The sequence below is a fragment of the Drosophila suzukii genome, chromosome X (assembly GCF_043229965.1).
Source record: "Drosophila suzukii chromosome X, CBGP_Dsuzu_IsoJpt1.0, whole genome shotgun sequence".
In the NCBI taxonomy this organism is placed as follows: Eukaryota; Metazoa; Arthropoda; class Insecta; order Diptera; family Drosophilidae; genus Drosophila; species Drosophila suzukii.
Genome location: NC_092084.1, coordinates 20,858,619 through 20,881,724, shown reverse-complemented (window position 1 = coordinate 20,881,724; position 23,106 = coordinate 20,858,619). Strand labels below are relative to the sequence as shown.

Below are 23,106 nucleotides of genomic sequence, written 5' to 3'. Positions count from 1 at the left end.
GCGAATACCCCAAGGATACCCTATAAACCACACGGATTAGGAGCGGTATGACATAAAAGAAACTTTGGCCAAAAAGTTTTTTAAAGCCAAAAAGAAAGTAAGAAAGTAATGAGCACATACTTCTGCAAGTCTTAGGAATACCAGTTGTCAAATTGGGTCTCTAATTTTTTCAAAAGGCATAAAAAGGGTAATGTTTTTTATTTATTATAACTAAAATCTTAAAGTATCAGATATATTATAAATAATATTTATATTTAAGAAACCTTAAAATATAGTTTTTTTTACCAGACAACCGAATTTAAGGTGTCTTAATGCTTAACTTCTTTAAATGAATGCTATAAATATAGTTTGGGAATTATAATATGACCTTAAAATACATGTCATATTATTATTGAGGCTTTCATAATGACCGAAAAGTCCTCGATAAACCCGAAGGCAAAAAGTTCCTAAAGTTTTTGCTGGTGAATTTTTGACAGAGGTAAGAGGTAAGAGGTAAAAGAAGCTGCTGATGGTCTAAAAAATATGGTAGAAAAATATAGGGCAGGGTTATGAGCCGGTGTTTCAGGTCCTGGTAACCCCTTCCCCTTTTTCCCACATGTCCCCTGCATATTTACTGTAATTTATGAGCCCTGCCTTGAGGTGGAAAAACCGCGAGGCATGCATATTAATTAAAATGTATTTACGTGGCATACACGCAGTATGTCGGTACAATCGATCAATGTGTAATCAAACGGATTAAACGGAAGATTGGGGACAAGAAAAGCTATGGAGAATGGGTATAAAGAGTGTATAACAAAGTGGAAAATCGGGAAAAATCCTGTTTGAAGCAGGGACAATGCAAACTAATCTGCATCGAATGCAATCACATGCCACTCGGCAATTATCTCCATCTGGCCATCTCTGCCCCACTTTCTCTGCTCTCTCCGCCCACCATTTCTCCTGGCACTTTCCCCACCAGCCTGCAGCAATCCAAGGGAAATCTCTCTAAAACTCTGCACTTGACAGCAGCATGTGAAATGTAATGGAAATTGGAACTGCGACTCGAAAATGGAATTCAACGGTGAAACCAATGGAGCGAACTTGGGGTCATAACTTAGGATCTGGCGAAATTTGGAAGGAAGTGCCATTAAGCTAAGTGATTCCGCTTCGTATTGAGATTTTGATTTGCATACTTTAATTTCTTTAGTAGGTGCGTACATACAAAATGGAAAATAAATTTTAAAAAGGTCACACTAAAAAGACATTGGTATTTTTGTTCTGAATTCAATTCAATTTGAATTCAATTAGAAAGGGTACCAAATGTATAACATAGTCATATAGAACAGTCAGAGAGTTATAAAAAAAGTAATAGGAAAACAAGTGTAACCTCGTTGATTTTAATCATATTCTTTTCTACTTATATATTATAGTATATCAGAACAACGAATTATATTTTTTTTAAATCTGGCCACATTTATTTGTATCACATAGCTGCTATAGGAAAGATCTTAAAGGGTTTATATGCTTGGGCCTGCCGATGCTAGCTTCCTATCTTGCTACACATTAAATACCATAAAATTACAACATATACTGTGCTTTGAATTATTAATAATTATTAATATTAATTAAATAGGCTTTTAGAATTTTTCTGTTAGGAAATGTCGACCCAATTTCTTAAATTCAACCCTTTTTTCTGCAGTGCAGACGGGCCAACAGCAGCTTAATGGAGTTAGGCTTAAGTGACACTGTGATGGGATAAGACATGTATAATTGGGGCTAACTGGGGGGCAGGAAGGCCGGAAATTCACTTAGATGCCTGCCACTCCAGCCCGATTTCGTGCAGTGTCCTTGGCAGCTGTTGTCCTGCTGCAAGTGCCATGCATTCCACATGAGCACAACAATGTGATTAAAATGCAATTTGCTGCCATTTACTTTGAGCATAAGGCGGGCAAAATGCTGCGAGCTCGAATTTGCTGCTGTTGATGGTGATGGTGATTGTGATGTGGATGGGGATCGGGGATCGGGGATCAAGATGGGGATGCGGATGCGGATGCGAGTTGGAATCCCGACCAGGAGCTAACTTGTATGACCTCTTATGCGTGTGTGCGAGGGCTGCATTCATTTCCGCTTTAAGCCGAGAAAATAATAAAATTTTATTATGCACTTGCTGCCTGACCTGAATGCCCATGACGATGATGATGATGATGATGGCGTCGGGATGCCGATGGTGATGATGATGATGGATCCTGAACAACAGCAGGATATCTGCAGTGTGTGTGTGTGTGTAATTTATGGCAAAGGACCCACTCATACCAACACTACCAAGTGCCTCGTTGGGCATTCAAATTACAAACAACTCAGAGTCCATACATTTTTTGTTCAAGAATTCGAAGCCATAAACATCCAGGAAAATTTACAGCACTTGGAAAAGATGGAAATTCTACTAAGTAAGCTGGGGATGTGCTCAATGTTTTTCATTAACGAAGGGGTATTATGGAAATTTATTATATAAATTATAGATAATTCTTTGATTTTCTTACTTTTTAAATATCATTAACTTTACTAAAATGATTAAAATTCTGGAAGGGTTTACGAGTAATATAATCATTTTGTTATTTTATATTTTTTTAAAGTGTGTTCTGCTTTTCCCCTTTACTTCTTACCCCTGTAAATGATTGATGATGAATGATTGATGCTTGATTTATGTATTCCGCACTTTATTTTCGTCTGGAACTGCACTTAAAAGCCGCACCGAAAATCGCTGGCAAGTGCAACACAATTTGGCAAGTATGTTGAGATGCCAACGTTCCTGAGTGCCGCCCCCAGCCAGCATTTCCCCAGAACTACCCAGGACTACCCAGGAATACCAAGGACTACCCATAACTACCCCTCATGTGGGGGGGTTGGATGTGTGATGTGCCGCTTCGTTAGGCTGACAGCTTTTCGTTTCGATTCGCCTGGCTGCCGCAGAGATGTGCATATCGAATGGGGGCTAACAGATCCCCACAAATGCGTTTATACCAGCTCTTTAGGCTTTAATTAATCCAGTCAAATATTTACCCAAGCTATGAAATTGAACCGCATATTATGCCTGCTTGAGAGAGCAAACAAATCCAATCGAATGAAGTGCATTTAATTAAATGGGCAATTTAAAATTGTTGCATTTGTTTGGGGCTTAATAAATATTTTTGTGACTACACTGCAACTAATAAATGTATCTATGAATATTCTACAAAAAATAATATATTTTTAAAATTTAAAATCAAGGATTAAAACCGAAAGAAATATAGGTTAAGGTTATGAAAACCTGCTTAAAACTGTATGCCATTTTTTATACGCTGTCGAAAAGCTAACTAAAGCCAACTAACACCCATCATTTAATGAGAAATAATTTCTTCAAGTGCCTCTCCAGTTTTCGGTGCAAATAAAGCCTATCCATAAAATTTGCATTCCAATTTCGTGCAAGTTTCGTGGAAAATATTTGGTTAAGAGGGTGTTTGATACCATCAAATGCTGGCAGAAACTTTCATCATCAAGCCGAAAACTTTCTAGTTGAAGGCTGAGCTCCTGCTTGTGGCTGCTATTACCTATCAAGAGGGAAAGTTTTCCGGCTGATGAGTGGCGAAAGTAAGCAGACCGCTGACGTATGCGCAACATTATCACGCATACGCCATGTGGCCCCCCTTCTACATGAACCATGAGTTGCGACACATGTCAGCGATGAGCTGTCAATGCAAGGCTGCAATTGAATTAATTGGACGCTAATTGAAAGGGGACCCAAGTCGAAACTAAGCCCCACAACTTGACACTTGCCAAGGCCAGCCAACAGCCGGTGTTCAAAAAACACTCACATACGAACATGTTTAATGTGGCGCAGCCAGATGAGAAATTGCCTTTTAAAGCACGGGGATTCGGAGATTCGGGTATTCGGGTATTCCTGCTCGAAATCCCCAGCCGGAGCTGCACTTTCCATGTGGCCAGGAGTCGGGGGAATCGGCGCATGACAGCTTGCCTTGGGCAAACACTCGAACCGCCTCGATGGAGCTCTTATCAAAAAAGCAAACGCCAAACCACAGAGCACAGAGCTTGGTAGCCGCTTTTCAGCCATCGAGCTTCAATGCAAACAAGGCCAAAGTCAAGTAAAGTCGAGTTGAGTTAAGTTGAGTTCTTGCCCCAGCAAGCCCAAAAATAAATATCATCGGCAGGCCAAAGTAGTGGGCCTGGGAAATGGGAATATTTAAATGCCCTTCAGGAGCGGTGTTATATAATACTAAATTTTTTTTCAAATAAGCATTCGATTTTGGGAAAAAATGTTACCTTGTAGTTTTCTGATGATCCATTAAGTGCCCACCCAGTATTTTTCAGTATTCAGTATTTTCCATATTTTTAAATATTTAGTATTTTAGTATTTTAACTTACTAAGCAAACATATACCCAAAATATACCAAATCATTAAAGATTAAAATATATATTAAATCTAATAAGTAATAAATATAGTGATAATTTAATTCCAAATATTTAAAATTCATGAGACAGTGTTGGTTTTTGTCCTAAAACCATAGGTAATCCCTTAGCTTGGAATTTATAATATTGTATCAATGTATATATGAAATTATATTAAGATCACATTGCTTTAAAAATACTAATCTTTGATCTTAAATGTTTCATTTAAAAAAAGGAATTCATAAAATAATGCGTGACTTTGTAATCAAAGTGGCTTAAATATTTTAAAATCTGAATAGTATTCTATTTAAGTAACGTCTTTTGCTTAGGTTTGTCTAACTACTCAAAAAGTATTTTATTCACAAAATGTACTATATCTTTTTTTGATCATGGAAATACAGATTTAATTTTTTCTGGTCTTTTTTGATACAATACTATTTTATACAATATATTGTATTGTATTTAAGTAACGTCTATTGCTTTGGTTTTTCTTAGTAGTACTCAAGAAGTATATTTTTCAAAAAATATATGTTGCTTTCATCATAATAATTCCTTATATAAAATTGTGATTTTTATAGTATTTTTTTTGCAAACTTTCCATCTAAAATTGAACTGTCACCCATGAAGGGCATCGAAGTATGTGTATCTATACCCAACTACCCAGTGGATACAATACCGCTGCTCTGCTACTTTCTTGAGCAAGAAGTATGCATTGGATTTCAGTGATATCTATATGTATCCCCCCCCCCCCCCCCCCTCCAGAAAAGAAGAGGAAACGAACCGAGGTCAACAGAGTGAAATTGCAGCAACTGTTGAGTTGCTCAGCCAGAAGATTGCCGCCGAGGGTTCGGATGGTTCGGATGGGCGACAGATTCAATTCCCTGATTTACAGCTGAGCGGGTTGGGGGTTTCTCGAGGAAACCATAAATCAGGGACGCTTTCATCTTTCCGTTAAGCCATTACAAATGCACTTTGACACTTTCGCTTTTCGCCCTTTATTTTATTTTATTTCATTCTATCTGGCTCTTGATTTCGATTCCCTTTCCGGACTCACCTTTCTGGCCCCGGGCGAAAATCAAACAACAAATCAAAGATGGCTAAAAAATGTATCTTTTTCTTTTTTTTGATGGTGGTGGATACTCCAGCCGCACAAGGCGATGCCATTTGATAAACATTATTGAACATGTCCGACAATTTTTCAACAACAATCGGAGCGTGCCCAGGCATTTGATGGATACAAAAACGATTTAAGGGATATAAATGACAAGGCATTTCGCTTTTGGCAGCTGCAGAAGTGATTGATTTTCAACCGGGCCGAAAAGCGACAAGTCGGGTAGAAAATGGGAAAGTGTTTGGAAAAGTGGGCGGTGTGGGCGGAGTGGGCGTGGCACCGGCGGACAGCTCGTGCACATTTAATTGCAGCCGGCGGAAATCGCACAAGCGTAAACTCATTTCACATCTGTGGCCGCCAATCAATTGATTTCCGCTCATGTTCAAACTCATGCTCATTGCCGCACTTTTCCACTGGGATGAATCAGTGAAAGAGTGTTTCTTTCAGTTTCCCCAGAAGGTTCAAATTGCTTTGTTTTTTGATATTTTCTTGAGCTGCGTAGTTTTGAAAAACCAGACAAAACGTTAAATGGGTGGAATTTATTTAAATTTAACATGATCGTAGCATTTTCCTGTTTTAAAATACTTTTCTTGAATAACTCTTCTATTATATTTTATTTTTGTTGTCACTAATGTATGTAAAAATGTGGTCATAAAAATGAAATACTTCAAGATTTTTTTAAATGGACTTCACAATTTCTTCATAAAAAACACCTTACTAGTAAATTAATTAAAATAAAAAAATAGTTAGTTGATTATTTTAATCAAAATAATATAATATTTTACTTAACATCATAATGGTATAACTATTTTCTATACCTACTTAATTGATGGAACAAAACAATTTATTTTAAAGTCAAGAAAAGTTTATTAAGTAGGGATACAAAATACAAGTTTCAATAACAGGTTACTATTTTATGAGGTCATCTGCATTTGACAAGAGGGTTCAGCTAATGGGACAAATAAGATATTGGCCTTTGACCACTTAGCCCATTCAATTGCCTTTAAAAATAACTCTCGGCAAGGGCGTCAATTTATCAGATGTATTGAGGTATATTTCCATACAAATTTGACACGAGAGACAAATGTCCTCATCGCCATCATCATTGTGTTATGGCATCGTCCTCATCCACATCATCCACATCCTCATCCACATCCACATCCACATCATCATCATCCATCCATTCGTGTCCAGTTTGGCTGTTCAACTTCCGGCTGGCGTCTTCCGTTTGTTTGATTGCCTTTTGCCCAGTGTGCGTGACCTGCGGATGAAAAGCGGTATCTGGGATCTGTGAGATGGGAGTTGGGAACTGGGTTCTACGCCATTGGAGGAGGGTTACCCATGGCTCCACTGGAATTGATTGAGCTGTCCAGGGAGCTCACTGTCCAATGTCCCCTGTCCATCGACTGTTTGTCTTTCTGCCCTTCTGTTTTTGTTCAGATCCTCGCAACCTCGCATCCTTGCGGCGAGTCCTCGCTTCCTTCCTTCCGGAAAACGCGTCGCATAATTAATTTCGCCATCGGTTGCAAACCGTGTTGTGAAATTGCCCAACAATGCCGAATAAGTTGACCATTAAGAAATCGATAGGGCATTTGAATAAATCGAATGATTTATTCATACAATCGCTCAACCGCCAGCGGCCATCGAATATCGAATATGTTTTTGGTGCCTATGCTAATAAGGGTCACCCAAAACCGACATTTAATGCCCTCAATTCGGAAAAATATTTACGCGGTCCACATTAAAAATACATTTTATTTCTTGACCCAACTAAATAAATTTGTATATAACCCTTTTTAAGGGTATTGCTCTAAAACCAATTTCTTTATTGGCGTTGATTTTAAGTTGGTCTTCTTAAAAGTATTGCTAGTATTATTTGTGTGACCAGGTTTTCTAAAAAAAAAACTTTTTGTAACGCCACAGCTTTTGTAAGCGCGATTATAACAAAACGTAATCTTTACTTATCTAAAAAATAAAAAAACAGTATCGACTAAAATTTTTTATAAACGGTGTGGGTTCGTATCCACCCTGAGTCAATTTGTTTTTAGGGTATTTGCACAAATTTATAAAACTAAGTTTCCAAATCAAAAGAAAAAACATATATATTTTTGTAAGCGTTACTGAAAATTTAAATATTTTGAAACAGTTTAGTTTCAAAAATAAAATATAAAAAATCAGAATAATTTTATTAATTTTTTCCTAATTCTAAGAACAATGTGTTGAACCCTTTTCTAAATGTGAGATTTGATCTCTTTGTCGCATTGACATTGAATGACTTTTTGTGTACATATTAATTTGCAAGATTATCACAAGTTTGTACAAGAGTTATGTCCCCTTCCCTTTTTCGTAATCCTATACTTTTCTTGGCCAACTTAGTTGCCATTTCCTCGGCCTTATGCCTTTGATTTTGATTTTATGTGCGGCACATGGATGCTTCCATTATGGTTTTTATGATCGACTGTCAACTGGGGCTCGTGTGTGGGCGTGGCACTCATTAATAGACGCCCCTTATGTATAAAAGATGGCATGTGGGGGTCAGTAGCGCACAAAGGGGGCGATTTAGAGGGGGTACAAGTCAAAGAAAGCAATGAATTAAGTGGCCCGGAATCGGTTTCAAGTCCTTCGACTATTTCTCGAAACATCCTTTGAAGGTCAACATCCCAACATCTCAACCCCCTTCTAAGTCCCACCCCCTCGATACTTTTGCGACTACTTCCATGCGCGCATTCGTGTCGCCATTGAGACATTTTGGCATCAAGTTTATTTTGTATGAATTTATGGGCCAAAAGCTTTCTCTCGTCTCATGCAAATTTCTATGGCCACTCGAGGTGGGTGAGAGCAAAGAAAAAAAAAACATAAGGGGCATGGGAGAAAGTGGAAGAAAGTGCCAGAATGTGGGATAAAGTGGGAGACCAGGGGCGTGACTGGGACCTAAATCAAGTTGAGTGCCTGCAAATGGCAATCAGCTGAGAATAATGGGGATTATATATGGATATGGATTCGTATAAAATAAATATAAGCAGGCCAAGAAATGGCAATATGATTTCAGGGCAAGTCAACGATGGCACTGTATCATATTAGAAAAAATGCCAAAAAGGTTTCAGATCAAATATTCCACTATATATACCTAAACATTTGATTAGTAATTAGAACCCTGTAAGATATTTTTTTAAATTTTAGAATTATTGAGAAATTTATATGCAAGAGTGAATGGAAATCTGCAAAATGCATAACCGCAAAATGTTGTATACCTAGATCCCCATAAATCCGAGCTCGTTAGCCATTTTTGTTGGCCGCTTGCCTTGGCTTAAACTTTATTATGTTCCGTTTGGCACAAAGTGGCAGATTTTTATTACCTGCTTTGGGGAGCTTTCTCCGGCTAGGAGGCCCGGCCCACTCCTCGAATTTCTCCGGCTCATTTGCTATGCCATTTGGAGCTGGCCACGAGGGAGGGGAGTTGGGGGTTCAAAGTGCATAGGAGGATGGAATATGGGGCAGTTGCTGGATGCAATTTCCAGATTTGTGCGTGTTTGCCCCACTAAAACCCCCCCTCACCCACATCAATCCCTTTCATCCGCCGTGTGTGCATAATTGAGGGCCTGCACAATCAGAAGGCCAGCCATCCCCTTCAAAGACCCCGCCCATTTGTGAACTCGTTTATAATTCAAAAACGTGCCAGGCAAAAGCCAATTTGCTTTCGGGCCAAATCAAGCTCTAGTCAAAAGTATGCAATAAACAAACAAACAGGGGAACACTAACTGAAAATGAAACCCAGTGCGAAACCGAGACCAATGTCAAAATAGCAGAGAAACTTGGAAACTGTGGAGAATTGCAGAATATTTGGAGGAACGTGACATCGACTTGAACAATTCTCGGTTCGGCCCTTGCTCGCTGGCCAATTTGCGACAGGTGCTACGAATGCCCGGAAAGCAGCAATAAAACATTCGAAAAATAAAGTTAACACAGCACAAATCCGTTCTGAGGCACTTGAAAAAAAATTAGGTGGTTTTAATTGCTTAAAATAGAGTATTTATTTTTAAGTTAAAAAGATTTTTTTGGGTTAGAAGTTTCCTTAAAAAAATTGTATATAAATATAAAGGATATTACCCTGGTTTATATTTATCAGTTATAAAAGTGTAAAAGTATGCTATCCAAAAGAAAATGCCGTTTTTCGGAATGAGTCCAATGAATTTTTCAATTTTAAAAATGTGTTGCATACTTTTATACACCTTTTAAAGAGATTTTAAAGCCCTAAAGATTAAGTGCATTGAAATCTGCTAGGTTTACATAACATATTCTTCGGGTTCCATTAAAAAATCGTAATCAATAAGTTGATATAAAATTTAATTTCTTTACATATTTTTATAAAACAAAATGTATTATTTCTTTATCTATAGTAAACCATAGATTCAGTACCCATACTTTCTTTCCCTATACTCCTCCATTTTCCGCACTTGGTACCCCTCCAAAAGCGATAACGAAAATCCTTCGGCAAATTGTTGTGTTAACCGCTCGACTACGTGAGTTCTTGTGGAGAGGACGGAACGCTATGTAAGCGTTGTGGAAATTTAGCGGTGTACAGAGGACCACCCACCGCCCTCAAGAGTGAAAAGTGGGCGTAACCGGCTAAATGGCCAGCGCATGCAACACGCAATCGCTGGTGGACACTTCCGCAGATAATAAATGGCGTACGGAGGAGACATCGTATTTAACTCAAAAATTTTCTCGGCAACCTTTGAACGCCGCCCGATGACCCCATATCCGCTGCCCAAAAAAAAGGAAACCCCTGGGTCACGCGATTTACGAGACTGAAGTTTATTTTTAGACATCCCTTTCTTTGCGGAGGCGGGAGGGATAATTATTACGTGGCAAAGTAACAACTTTGTTTGTTTAGAGGAATTTCGACAGGCCAACTTGGCAGTTCTTGGAATGCAAGAACAAGCCTACAAATATTTTATGAGCTTTATGCAAGCTTAGTATTTTCTTTGTAAACTTGTAGAATATTGGGGACATTAAAAAAAATAATATGAGTCTGTTTTTGAGGGATCTCATGTTTCGTAGCTTAAATAATGAATTTTAGTATTTTTAGTTGGTATTATTTAATTTAGTATTTGTCTTACCTTTTCTAGTATCTATTAAGTAAAATTTAGTGGTGCTGAGGAGTTAATACTTAGAAATATTACCTGTAAAATGTAACCTTTCAAAATGTTTTCTAAAAGCCTGAGCTCATTCCTTTTGATATATGTTTTTAAATATGTTTCGTAGTTCAAATACTGTAATTTAGTATTTTAAATTAATTTAATTTTATTTTAGTATTTTTGTACCTTTTCTAGTATATAATAAGTACAATTTAGTGGTGTTGGGAAGTTAATTCTTGAAAATATTACCTGTAAGACATTCCTTTACAAAATTCATTTGAAAAGGCTGAAGTGTGTTATTAAAAATAGGATTATATGATTTTCGAAGTAATTCACAGGATATCGTTAGGCCGCCCTCATTCAATCCCATATTTTTGCGGCCCATCTTGATTCGTTTCTGGAGCACAGTCTATTTGAAATACCCGCACGTGCCCATGTCCACCTGGAGCCCCTTCAAGGACTCGCCCTGTGCGTTCGCGTGTGCGGGAATGTCCTGCGTTGTTCCGAAGAAAGTTGGTTTGGTGCGATGGTCACGTGCCTCCGTTTAGTTTGCATATCGCACATCGCACACGCACCCCCCAGGGCCTTCGGTCAACTTTTGTGACTTTCGTGACCCCCTGCCAGGCTGATGTCATAAAGAAGTTGCCTTTCCTTTCTTGCTCTCGACCTTTCAGCCTCCTCGCCCCCCATTTTCCTTTCACTTTCAATGCCATTTTCGGTTGTGTTCTGAGCTGTGCTTTTTTAGACGGCTATTTTAGGCAGCTAATGACTGGCGCAAACATGGCCCAGCACTCTGATTGAATTCCAGCTGAAGAGCGAAAAGCACGCTTTCATAAATCTGCAGCAGGCCACGTGGCGTATGCGCAATGTTGACGCTTCGCTTTCCACTTTCCAACTGCAATTAGCAGGGGCGTGCGGTGCGGAGGGGTTATAAAAAAGGGGGAACAGATGCAGGGCAGCTGGGCGGAGAGCATTTGTTATGCCCAGACCGATGGCGCCGCACTGTGGAGTTAAAGGGTCCTTGATTTATAGAGGTTCATACACTCAAAATAAACTTGGTTGGTTAAATTGACCAATCCGAATCGTTTTTTGACCATAAAACATAGTAGTTTTGAGTTTGCTTGGTTAGCTTTTAAATTTAAGATTACCATATGAGTGCATTTTGTGATGGTACTTTGTTACTATTAAAATCTTTACCCTTATGTAACATTTCCATACTACACAACCATTTAGCTTACTACACTCCATTTCTTATGTTCCTTCTTACATATATATGGCATTTTTAACTTTTTTTAGGAACCTTTAATTTTACTTATTACGTTAGACTAACTATTTCATGGATAAAATTGCCAATTTTAAAGGTTGGCTCCATTTAACTTGTATATTGGTAAATTTACTCTTAAGAATTTCGCAGCCCCTATATTTAAATTGGACCTTTGACTATGTTATTTAAAAAGTAAAACTACAAAAATCTCACGCTTTTGAAAAATATTTTAAAATTATGCAACACTTTATTTTACATTTTATTGATGTCTGTCTTAGGATCCTTTAATTTATTTTTAATATGCTAAGGCTTAAACCTTAAGTAAAGGACGATCTTTTAAACACTTTTTGAAGAGCTCGTTAGCTTAGCGGGAAAATAGCTAGATTTCAAACGATCACAGTTTCCAAACAAAATAATCCTCGGAACACTGCAGGAAAACTATCTTTATATAGGCAAAAACCTTCAATATTTTGCTAAAGTAGACAGAATAAGAACACTTTGGAAAACGTTGTAATGTTCTTCAAAAATGTATGATTTTTTAAATCTTGAAGGTGTGATTTTCCTTAATTATTATTTTAACAACCCTTTCTCGCAGTTGTAGAGCAAATTATCTTTCTTGTCCCACTGTGCCTCCCCCACTACAGTGGGTTCTATCTCTTTCCGCCGCGGACCGCACACGTGTGTCCATTCATTTATTTGGCCAGCGATGGCATGTCCTGAGTGTCCTGGCCCGACATGTCCTTCGACTGATGTCAGAGAAGCTTTTAGTGGCCACAAATCAGAGCGGGCGAAATTCTTTTGGCAAACAAACCGAGATTATTCAGGCGCCCCAGCTGCGCGAACAATGACGTTGTTTGCCTAGTTTTTACAAGGGGGGCGTGGCCAGAACCAACCCGTACCGCCCCCGAAAATATATACCAGCATACACACAGACACACAAGCGGCGCTCATTATGATTTTCCCCCCGGGGGCATTATTCATTTATGCATTGCCAAAGGCGCGTCAATAAAAATTTTCCCGCTCATTAATTTTTATTGCATACTTTTTGGGGCTAGAACCAAGTCCTAACGCTATTGCGAATAAATATATATATATATATATATATGTATGGGTTTGTGTGTGTGTTAGCAATTAAGCCGAACAAGGCCACAATTTCGAGCCTCAAGGGCTGGAAAGTTTAATTAAACGGGGCGGGCATAACGATTATGATACCAAATTCGGGCTGTCCACCATAATGAGACCACCGCTGTTGCACTCTGCCGAAATTCGCCTTCCATTAATATCCCATTGAAGTTGCAACTAATTAAGCGTGGCACAAGCGGCACAAACGGATGCCGCATAAATGGTTTCCCATTAAAAATTAATCGAAACACACGCTCGTCGACCTTGTGGCGTGGTCACATTGAGGATCCGTATCCGTGCGATTTCGTGCATGTTAAGCTCACTTTTGGCCCAATGCCAGGGCCAAATTGATGGCCAAAACGGAATGACAACACATCAAAAGAGCACTTGTCGTAAATCATTCAAAATCGAGCTCAAACGCTCCTCGCGTGCCATATTTCACACTAGTTTTTACGATCCCTCCATATATTTTAACATCATTTTTTTTCGTATCTATTAAATATTTTTTTTTGTTTTTATGGTAACTTGTATTTTTTTTTATTACCCATTTATTTTTATATTAGGACTTGCCATTCCCCATGGAATACTTGCAAATATTTCATTTTTATTTTCCACCTGTAACAATTTGTGGTATTAAACCTTCCCATAAATTTACCTTAAGTAACCTCGTAAGACATAAAAATCTCTACTTTTATATTATTTTATTAGCATATGGTCCAAAATCACTAGAGTAGCCTAAGTCTAAGCTATGCTTTGGCTAAAAAAATGTATTTATATGGCGGAAAATCAGTCACAAAATGTATTTGTAGTATGGACACTTAAGTACCCTTTAAAATCAGACAAAAAATAACAACGACTTCAATAATTTTGTTTTATTCAAGATAAAAGGGTTAAAGACCTTACCAAAATATAACTTGAATTATAAATGAAGCATACAATTAAAATAAGCGGTATTCATAGTGAATATACCCCTTGCAATGCTAACCAAAGGACATAAAACAAGTGCAAGCTGGATATGATTTATGTGGCTCACACTCAATTGCCATAATTTAGATGCAAACGACAGAAAGGCAGGGAAACAGACAAAAAGAAAAATAAAATACCAGTGTGTGTGTGAGGTCACGTTTTCACGCAAAAAAAACCCCCAGGAAAAGTGCATTCGGAATGAGAATGAAATATAGGGCAAAAAAGAAATGGGGCGGATGCTAAGGGAAAATGTCTGAAAAATTCTTGCTCATCCAGCCTGAGTTTAATTGAAAATCAGGGGGGAAATGGCTTAAAAACCGGAACTGGCTTTAATGCACGTTGTAGGCAAATATTAGATGACATTTCAGAGTATTTCTTGAGCATACGACATGTAAAGGTATAACTTTGTTTGTCATTTGCATAAAAATTGTAAAATCACTTGCTAAGTTGAATGCGTAAATATTCTTTGAATCTGATTGTGCGAAGAGTAAATGTAAAAATATATTTTCCGTAAATTCACAGCATACTTTTAGACACCTTTTTGATGGTTTCAAAATTGTATATGGGAATGCCACAAAAATCGCGAAGGTTTTGAAATATAATTTTAGGTGTCTAATACCATGCAACAACATATTTTAAACTTCGAATACATCATTTATTTGCTGCATACTCTTAAACACCAATAATTACACTTAAAGGTGATTTCAAACCTCAAACGAATTCGAAATTAGATACGGTTGTGCCACACAAATCACTAAGGTTTTAAAATGTTATTTTAGGTGTCTAAAAGTATGCAACAACATATTTTAAACTCAGAATACAACAAATTCATTCAGAAAGATGACTATTATTTATTTATTGCATACTTTTAGACACCTAAAATAACATTTAAAGGAGATTTCAAACGTTTAATGAGTTCTGTGGCACGTTTGTTTATTTTACTAGGCCACACGACTTTAAAATATTTTTGCTTTGATTTCCCTAATGAAATGCAGCCGCAGCTCAAACTTCGATTCCCCGGCAATTAATCATGTTGTCAATTAGTGAAATGGCAGCCTAGGCCTTCATTATCAATTAGAGAGTGTCGCATGAAAATATTTACGCAGCTGCAGAAGGCAAAGTGAAGTCGAGGCAAAGGAGTTCAACTACGAGGCGGGTCACAGCAGGACATCTGCCGCTGCAAATGGAGAGTCCTGCTGCTCCTGCCTGCTTAACGAAATATGCAAATTGCCTAAAAGTATGCCACAGACAATGGCAGGCGAACAAACAACAGCATTTTGCAATTAGTGCAACTGTCAACAGGACATGGAAGACGACGAAGGCGAAGGATGAACGTGGGTGGGTTTTGGATGGGTAGATGGGTGGTTTTTGGATGGGTGGTTTGGGGTGATTCGGGGTGATACTGGGTGATGACTGAGTGGGTGGTGGACTGATGGCCTGAGTGACACGACCGACGAGAGCGCCATGACCAATGCAAGGTCGTGGCCCATCAACGCCATTCACTCGAGCCTGGGCTCTACGTTTCTACGTTTCTCGGATTCCCCGGCTCTCGGGTTCCCCGGTTCTCCAATTCTCGGTTCTCCGGTTCTTCGACCTGTCAGCCAGCTCATCATGTGGCCTAAGTGCCTTTTGGGATTCACTCGGCAGGGCAGCCCCGTATCATCCCGACCTCCTGACCCCGCCTCCCAACAGCAGCCACTTGATATTTGGGCCTTCGGCTTAGATAATTTAAGTTGAAAACCAAAACAAAAAGTTTGGTCAAGTTTTTTGTTTTATAGGCATATCTAGAAAGTTGAAAGGGTTGGAATGAAATGGGGAGAAAATAATTGGCCAGCATGTACATAGGCAGCTACTTAAAAACTTTTATTTCGAAACCCCTTTTTGGGAAATTTCCAAAGTTTTGATACCATTTTAATTAAGACTTTGAACTTCAAAAGCAATATAAATTACTGCAAATATTTTAACTCATACAATTAACATTCCAGTATAAAGGAATATAATAAAAGTTAATTAAATGGGGCTTGCATATTTTTTTATTTTAACTAAGATTAGGGTTAAATGATAATACAGGCAAGCTCTAATAAATTCCAATTATATGAAGCAATAAACACACATTTATCAAGACTTCATTTGGAGCTTACCTCTCATCAAGTAATTTAAAATAAGCCCCTTTGCAAAATTTTCAAAGAGTGGATACCATTTTAGTGAAGACCTGTAACTTAGAAGGCAAAATAAATTCTTAAAAATATTTTTAATCATCTGATTGCCATTCCGAAAAGAAAAGATATAATCAAAATGACATAAATGTGAAAGGAATATGTATTTAAATGATAGCACAGGCAAGTTCCAATAAATTCCAATTATATAAAGCAATAAACTCACATTTATCAAGACTTAATTTAGGTTTCACCCATCTTTGGTAATTTAAAATAAACTGGCTAAATCCCCATAGAATTCTGGCTAATACAAAACAATGTTGACGTATATTATCTGGGTGCTTTCACCTTCTCCCAGGCACTTTTTGTGTGGTGTGTTTTATGGCTGTCCGAGTCATGATTCATTTGCCTTTTTGTGTTTATGGCCAAAACTTTGGCTTAGCCCAACTTTCTCCAGTCACTTTCTCCCCACCCATATATGTATGACCGACCGTATGTTTAATACCCACCCTATTCGTTTTGTTTCTTTGCAGGTAAGCATGAAAGGACATCCGCAGCCCTAGTTGGCCCAAAAGCTGCCTTGGCACAATTTCACGCCCCAGCTGGCCCAAAAGCCACCCCCTCATCAGCCAAATGAAGGCAAATAGCAAGCTGGGGACGAGAAAAACAGCTGATGAAAGTACTGAAAACTCTAATTGAATCGCGTGTGTGCATGTGTGTAACTGTCGCCGGGAAACCCGGAAAAACTTTCAATAGCATTTCAATTTGAGTTTCTCTGCAGCACGAAACTTTAAGAGTTTGCCAAAGGGGAAAGGGGGAAATATACAAGAGATGCGATCTGCACGTGGGATTACTTTATCTGCACTTTAAATACAATACTTACAGCTTGCTTGTATAGTAAGTACTTTTAAAGAAGGTTTTAAAGCCAGGGAAAATTTAAGAAATATATTGGCATTTCCACCAGAAAGTCCACAAAGCCAAAAAGCTTTAAACTTGTCTAAGAGATATTACTAGATGTTTTTCTCTGGTATACGTTTCCAATTAGATACCCAACTTAGCAACGCAATTGGTATTGAATTTGATTATCTTTAATATTAAGTAGTATCAAAATCCTCAAGGAGTATTTTTTGGTATTTTGTCGGTAACTTGTAGACCTCTATTCTGTTGTAATTTTATCCAATATCATATAAAGCTCACTATCCAAATAAAATCGTTTGATTTGTTGTACTTAATAGACGTTTGTAGCGACTAAAATTTAAAAGTGTTAGGTAACACTCCAGTTCTCATAGTTCTAAAAAAGAATGGTAGATATTATTGCTTGATTTAAGCTTTAAATTGAAATAACTTTACCAAAGTGGCCTCTCAAGTGGTTTGCGATGGCTTCTATGCAGATGACACCAAATACGAGTTGCCTTTTTCAACAGATCATTGGGCAGCAAGTCCTTATTGATCCTTTGAAACCTGCGCATGAAGGGTATAAAGCCGCGTTTCTTTGGCAGAAAAGAAGGAGGTCCGGCTTTCTTCTTAACCTGGTTCTTGATTGATTTGGATGGCTTCCTTTTCATTCTGTTCCTGGACTCCCTCTCTCGGGCATACGGAGAAAGAACTGGACTACGTTTATCCCGCTCAGATTTATCGGGGCTGTCCCCATGGGACTTACTTCCAAACACTTGAGGTTGTTTCTAGCACACGTATGTTTATAATTGATACATATTGTTCATAATTAAGATATTTCTTACTTACCATCTTTTTGAAGTGTTCCTTTTCCTGGAGGGGCAACTTGTTCCATTCTCTAGCAGCTAGCTATGTTAATAGTTGCTACATATTTTCCATAATTAAGATATTTCTCACTTACCATATTCTTAAAGCGTTCCTTTTCCTGAAGGGTCAACTTTGCTACATATTCTCCATAATTAAGATATTTCTCACTTACCATATTGTTAAATTGTTCCTTCACCTGAAAAGTCAACTTTTTCCATTCTCTAGTTGCTAGAGAATGGAAAAAGTTCACCCTTCAGGAAAAGGAACAATTTAAGAATATGGCAGGTGAAAAATATCTTAATTATGAACAATATGTAGCAATTATTAACATACGTGTGTTAGAGTCTATCTCCGAAACGTATCACGTCCTGTGGGGAAATTCCGCAAAATCGCTTTTTGTATGTTAATAAGTACTAACTTTTTTTCATAATTAAGATATTTCTTACTTACCATGTTTTTGAAGCGATCCTTTTCTTGGAGGGGCAAGTTGTTCCATTCTCTAGCTCCGAAACGAATCACGTTCTGTGGGGAAATTCCGCAAAATCTTTTTTTGTAATCGTTTAGGAAGTTAAGGTAGCCATTGATTGTAGTGCTCACTGCTTTCTGGAACTTGTAAACTGGATTACATGTTGCCATTCCGCTCTTTTTTCCGTCCATATTTTTTATTTTATACTTTTATTTGTGTAAAACTAAAATTTTGTTCCCCTTACACGACAATTGAATACTAATGTGAATACTGATTCTGATTGAGAAGCTATTCTCCCAGCTACTACGATACTTCTTTTTATTTATTTAAAGTTTTAAATAACAAACGATAAATCTTAAAGATTTTTGTAAAAATCTTTTATCGTTAAGAGTACAGTGAAATTGTAAAAGTAAGTTCCGTCCTTAAAAATCAGTGTTTTGGCTGCCATAATGCAAAAAATGGAAGGAATAAAGAATGGCATTCAAACCTAGGAATTTTTAATTTTTCGTAATTTTTCATCATCTACCCCTTTACAAAAAATGCAAAAATGGGTCAAAAAAAAATGTTCCTTAAAATGATTGGGATCGATAGCATTTGTAACAAGCTGCTCAAAACAGTTGGACTTTTAGCTGCACGCCTTGATTTGGCAAAACTACGATTGAAAAAACACTAAAAAATTAGTAATTTTGACCAAAATCTGAATCCCAAAAAATCCGATGTTCCCCCTTATAAAAAATGCGAAAATGGGTCAAAAAATAAATATTCCCTAAAGTGATGGGGATCGATTGCATTTTTAACAAGCTGCTCGAAACAGTTGTTCTTTTAGCTGTACGCCTTGATTTGGCAAAACTACGATTGAAAAACCACTAAAAAATTAGTATTTTTGACCAAAATCTGAATCACAAAAATAACTGATGTACCCCCTTATTAAAAATGCGAAAATGGGTCAAAAAATAAATATTCCCTAAAGTGATGGGGATCGATAGCATTTGTAACAAGCTGCTCAAAACAGTTGGACTTTTAGCTGCACGCCTTGATTTGACTAAACTACGATTGAAAACCCACTAAAAAATTAGTATTTTTGAACAAAATCTGAATCACAAAAATAACTGAAGCCCCCCCCTTATTAAAAATGCGAAATTGGGTCAAAAAATAAATGTTCCTTAAAGTGATGGGGATCGATAGCATTTGTAGCAAGCTGCTCAGAACAGTTGGTCTTTTAGCTGTACGCCTTGATTTGGCAAAACTACGATTGAAAAAACACTAAAAAGTTAGTAATTTTGACCAAAATCTGAAACCCAACAAAAACTGGGTACCAGTTATTAAAAATGCGAAATTGGGTCAAAAAATAAATGTTCTTTAAAGTGATGGGAATCGATAGCATTTGTAGCAAGCTGCTCAAAACAGTTGTTCTTTTAGCTGTACGCCTTGATTTGGCAAAACTACAACTGCAAACCGTATAAAAGGAGCCCTTTTGAGTAATCGCATTAAAATACTTTATCAGAATTCGCTGAAATCAAGGATTGAATGGACTTCTGCAAAACCCACTTATATTTTTGTCCCGAGATATTACGAAAGTCTTTTCAAGATATCTTAAAAACTAAAAATGGGACAAAACCCAGAATAATACACCAGGAACAGTAAAAAGTAAAGCCCAATATTCAATAAAAAACCTTTTCTTTTTGCATTTCTTTCAATTTTAAATGATTACGAACATTCCGAGTGGTTACCTGGAATTGCCCATCTGCTCTTTTATAGCCCCTGCAAAAGAAATACATTTTAAATTTTATTTCTAACAAATTAGTTGAACAATTTTTCTTTTGAGAAAATGGAGTGCTTTTAAGAAAGTTCCAATTTCTTTGACAAGCCCATGCTTTTTAAAATCTTTTCAATTCCTTCTCCTGTTTTTGACCAATTCCAAGGCAGGGCAATTTATCAAAGCTGCTGAAGGCAACATATTCCGAATCAATGCCAGACAATGATGGATAGCAGCTGTTTCCCCGGGGAAATTTCGGCAGCAATATGCCAAATGTAAGCACTTTAAGCCAGAACCAACCAAAAATGAAGCTGTGAAAACTCAATTAAATTGTGCAGCGCATTTGGATCGGCTGCATAATGGACGCACAAGCAAACACTAATGCCCACGTTCCATTCCCCGCTTTTTATGGCCACAAAGTCGGCAAACATTTAAAACCCCATTCAAATGGCGCCATGTGGCATTTAAGTCCCCAGAGAATCGTATATGTGGGTGAATATGGTCCCGGTGCTGCATATATATGTTGGGATATACGTACATACCATATAATACGCCCTCTCTTATAGACAATTAGTGGCACTCGACAATCTGCGAAAACTTTCCACAGGTCCCCCCATCCGAATTTTTCCTTTGTATGTGGAAAAATGAAGAGAGATTTTTCGGGAGGAAAACAAATAAGCGACGCGCTAACGATGCCATCGGAAAATTCGTTGCTAGATGGCAAATTAAATTCCCGTTAAACTGCCAAGCAGCCAGCAGCAACAACAAGAACAATAATAACAATAAAAATTATAATAAATTATAGATTAAAGTCCCTTCAATGGCAGACGCGGCAGGACTACGTTTTGAAATCAACACAAAGGCACTTCGACCCAATGATACTTATTAAAGGTTATGACAGGCGGATTAACGTTAATTTATGGCCTTTTAAAACCCCTAAGTGGGAGTTAATATATCTGCTTAAATAAAAATCAGTAAAATGCATTAAATATATTTAAAAAGTTACATAAATTGTTTAGAAATGGCTTTAAGTGCTTAGTAAACCGCCAAGTTGCAAAGTTCATTACGCATACGCAATATTGACACATTTTGTTGTACATTTAGTTAAGGCAAAGTGAATTGAACGTAATGCTTGCGGGCTGGCCAACAAGTTTAATGCTTATAAATAGTTTTGACTTAATTATTTACAAGGCTTTTAGCATAATTTTTTTGGCACACATGTCGTATGCCCAATTTTATATTTTCCCCAGATATTTATATTTATTATAGAACATTTTATAATTTTTTTTAGTAAATTGAAAACGGGCTGGCCAGAAAGTTTAATGCTTATAAATAGTTCTGACATAATTAACTTACAAAGCGTTTTGCATAATTTTTTGGCACACATGTCGTATGCGCAATTTTAGTTGAGTTCTTATAAAGCATACATTTTGTAAGAGTTTAAGGGTCTAACGTTTCCTCCAGATATTTATACATATTATAGAAAATTGTATAATTTATTCTAGCAAAGTTGAATGCTTGTAAATAGTTTTCACACAATTAATTTACAAAGCGTTTAGCATAATTTTTTTTTGGCACACATGGCGTATACGCAATTTTAGGTGTGTTTTTATATAGCATACATTTTGGAGTCTTATGTTTTTCCCAAGTAATTATATTTATTTTCGAAATTTTTTTAATTTATCCCAGTAAACAGAAAACTTAAAGGTTTCTAAAAGGGCCTTTATGGATGCTCGGAAATATTTTCTGGTCATATCCCCAGTCCAATATACCATGGAAATTCTGGGGGAAGCTGGGCCAAATGAGTATCTTATCCGAGCGAAAGGAGCAGAGATCTGAGAACTGTCTAGGCCGATAAATACATGCTTATTATTCAAGTGCGCAGCCAGCTGCGACTCGCAAGATGTTACAGGTGCCACAAGCAGAAAGTCCCCCTCCACAGCCCCCCCAATTTCCCATTCCCACGCCCCTGTCATCCAGTTACCAGCATTTGTGTTAAGTTAATAAGGCGTTCGCCAAGGGGCAGAATTGGTAGGCAGGTTGGGCAGGTGGGAAGGTGGGCGTGGCCATGCCTCTTCACCTGGAATTCTGCCGCAGGCACCTCACGCATGCTGAGCTCAGCAGCTCAGCAGCTCAGCCAGGTGGGGAATCCCCTGCCACGCCCCCAGTTCCCGCCCCGTTCCCTTGGAGCTGCCTAATCAACTGCCGCTTATTTATTTAACTTTGGTTTCACATTCGCCAAGCGAGCAGAAGAAATGTGCTTAACTTTCTGGTTACCGGTAAATGCACTAGGAAATAAATGTATGGGTTGCAGATATTATTTTACAAAATTTAAACTTCGAAATTAAGTATCAAAATTTATTTTTAGATTTTAAAAATATTTTAGAAGGCAAGACTAGAGAGCATTGGTTAAAAAAAAATGGTATTTTTTTAAAATTTGTTAATATATGCATTTAATAGTTAATACCAAACAGAATTTTTGCTTTATTTAAATTTAGAAAAAACCCTCACTTAATTTTTTTTATAAAAGTGTAATGCTTAAAAGTCAGGGACAATTCACAGAAATTTCCTGTCCCCTTTTTCCTCCCAACAGACAAAGTTAAGTCATCAAGAAATTCCATTTGATTTCACCCGACATGAAATTGGCAAAAAAGAATGAATGCAGATATTCTTTTTAATATTTAATATAAACACAAATATAAATCCAATTTGCATCTGACTTTCATTTAATTATGTATAAACACATATGTATATGAAAGTGCGTGCTCGACAATTCATTTAATTATTGTCAAAAATTCGATTACAAATTTAACACACAATTAACGCTGATTAAACAAAAATGAAAATGGATTTGCGCAGACAGGCGTTTTAAATTTTCATTTTTGCTGGAAGACAAATTGTTTGCTGAGTTTAACTTTAAGTTTGTGAGAAAAAAAAGGCGAGG

General features: G+C 37.4%; 2 protein-coding genes and 1 long non-coding RNA gene across 34 annotated transcripts in view; 1 reads left to right on the top strand and 2 right to left on the bottom strand.

Annotated features, from left to right (window-relative positions):
* LOC118878363 (protamine-like protein 99C) overlaps window positions 1-18,702 on the bottom strand; it is a 110,878-nt gene extending 92,176 nt beyond the window's left edge. For 2 of the 31 annotated variants that reach the window (XR_011604631.1, XR_011604633.1), the window contains exons 1-3: window positions 18,391-18,680; window positions 18,274-18,332; window positions 17,923-17,997 (exon numbers count right to left, since the gene is read on the bottom strand). Coding sequence is in view for 19 of the 31 variants with exons in the window: in XM_070997477.1 (XP_070853578.1) it covers window position 17,470; window positions 17,530-17,861; window positions 17,923-17,982; window positions 18,035-18,037 (396 nt within the window). In the remaining 12 variants the exon portion in view is untranslated. Of the gene's footprint in view, window positions 1-17,251; window positions 17,471-17,529; window positions 17,862-17,922; window positions 17,998-18,034; window positions 18,076-18,273; window positions 18,333-18,390 lie in introns of those variants that run through there. The other 29 variants (XR_011604636.1, XR_011604639.1, XM_070997491.1 and 26 more) reach the window with 26 other exon arrangements.
* Window positions 1-23,106, top strand: part of LOC108005373 (inactive dipeptidyl peptidase 10) — a 108,834-nt gene that overhangs the window by 59,658 nt on the left and 26,070 nt on the right. The gene's annotated exons all lie outside the window — the stretch shown is intronic.
* LOC139353333 (uncharacterized) lies at window positions 6,377-7,075 on the bottom strand. Its single transcript, XR_011604583.1, has 2 exons — window positions 6,873-7,075; window positions 6,377-6,794 (listed from the first exon to the last, which is right to left on the bottom strand). It is a non-coding gene; the product is annotated as an uncharacterized lncRNA (long non-coding RNA).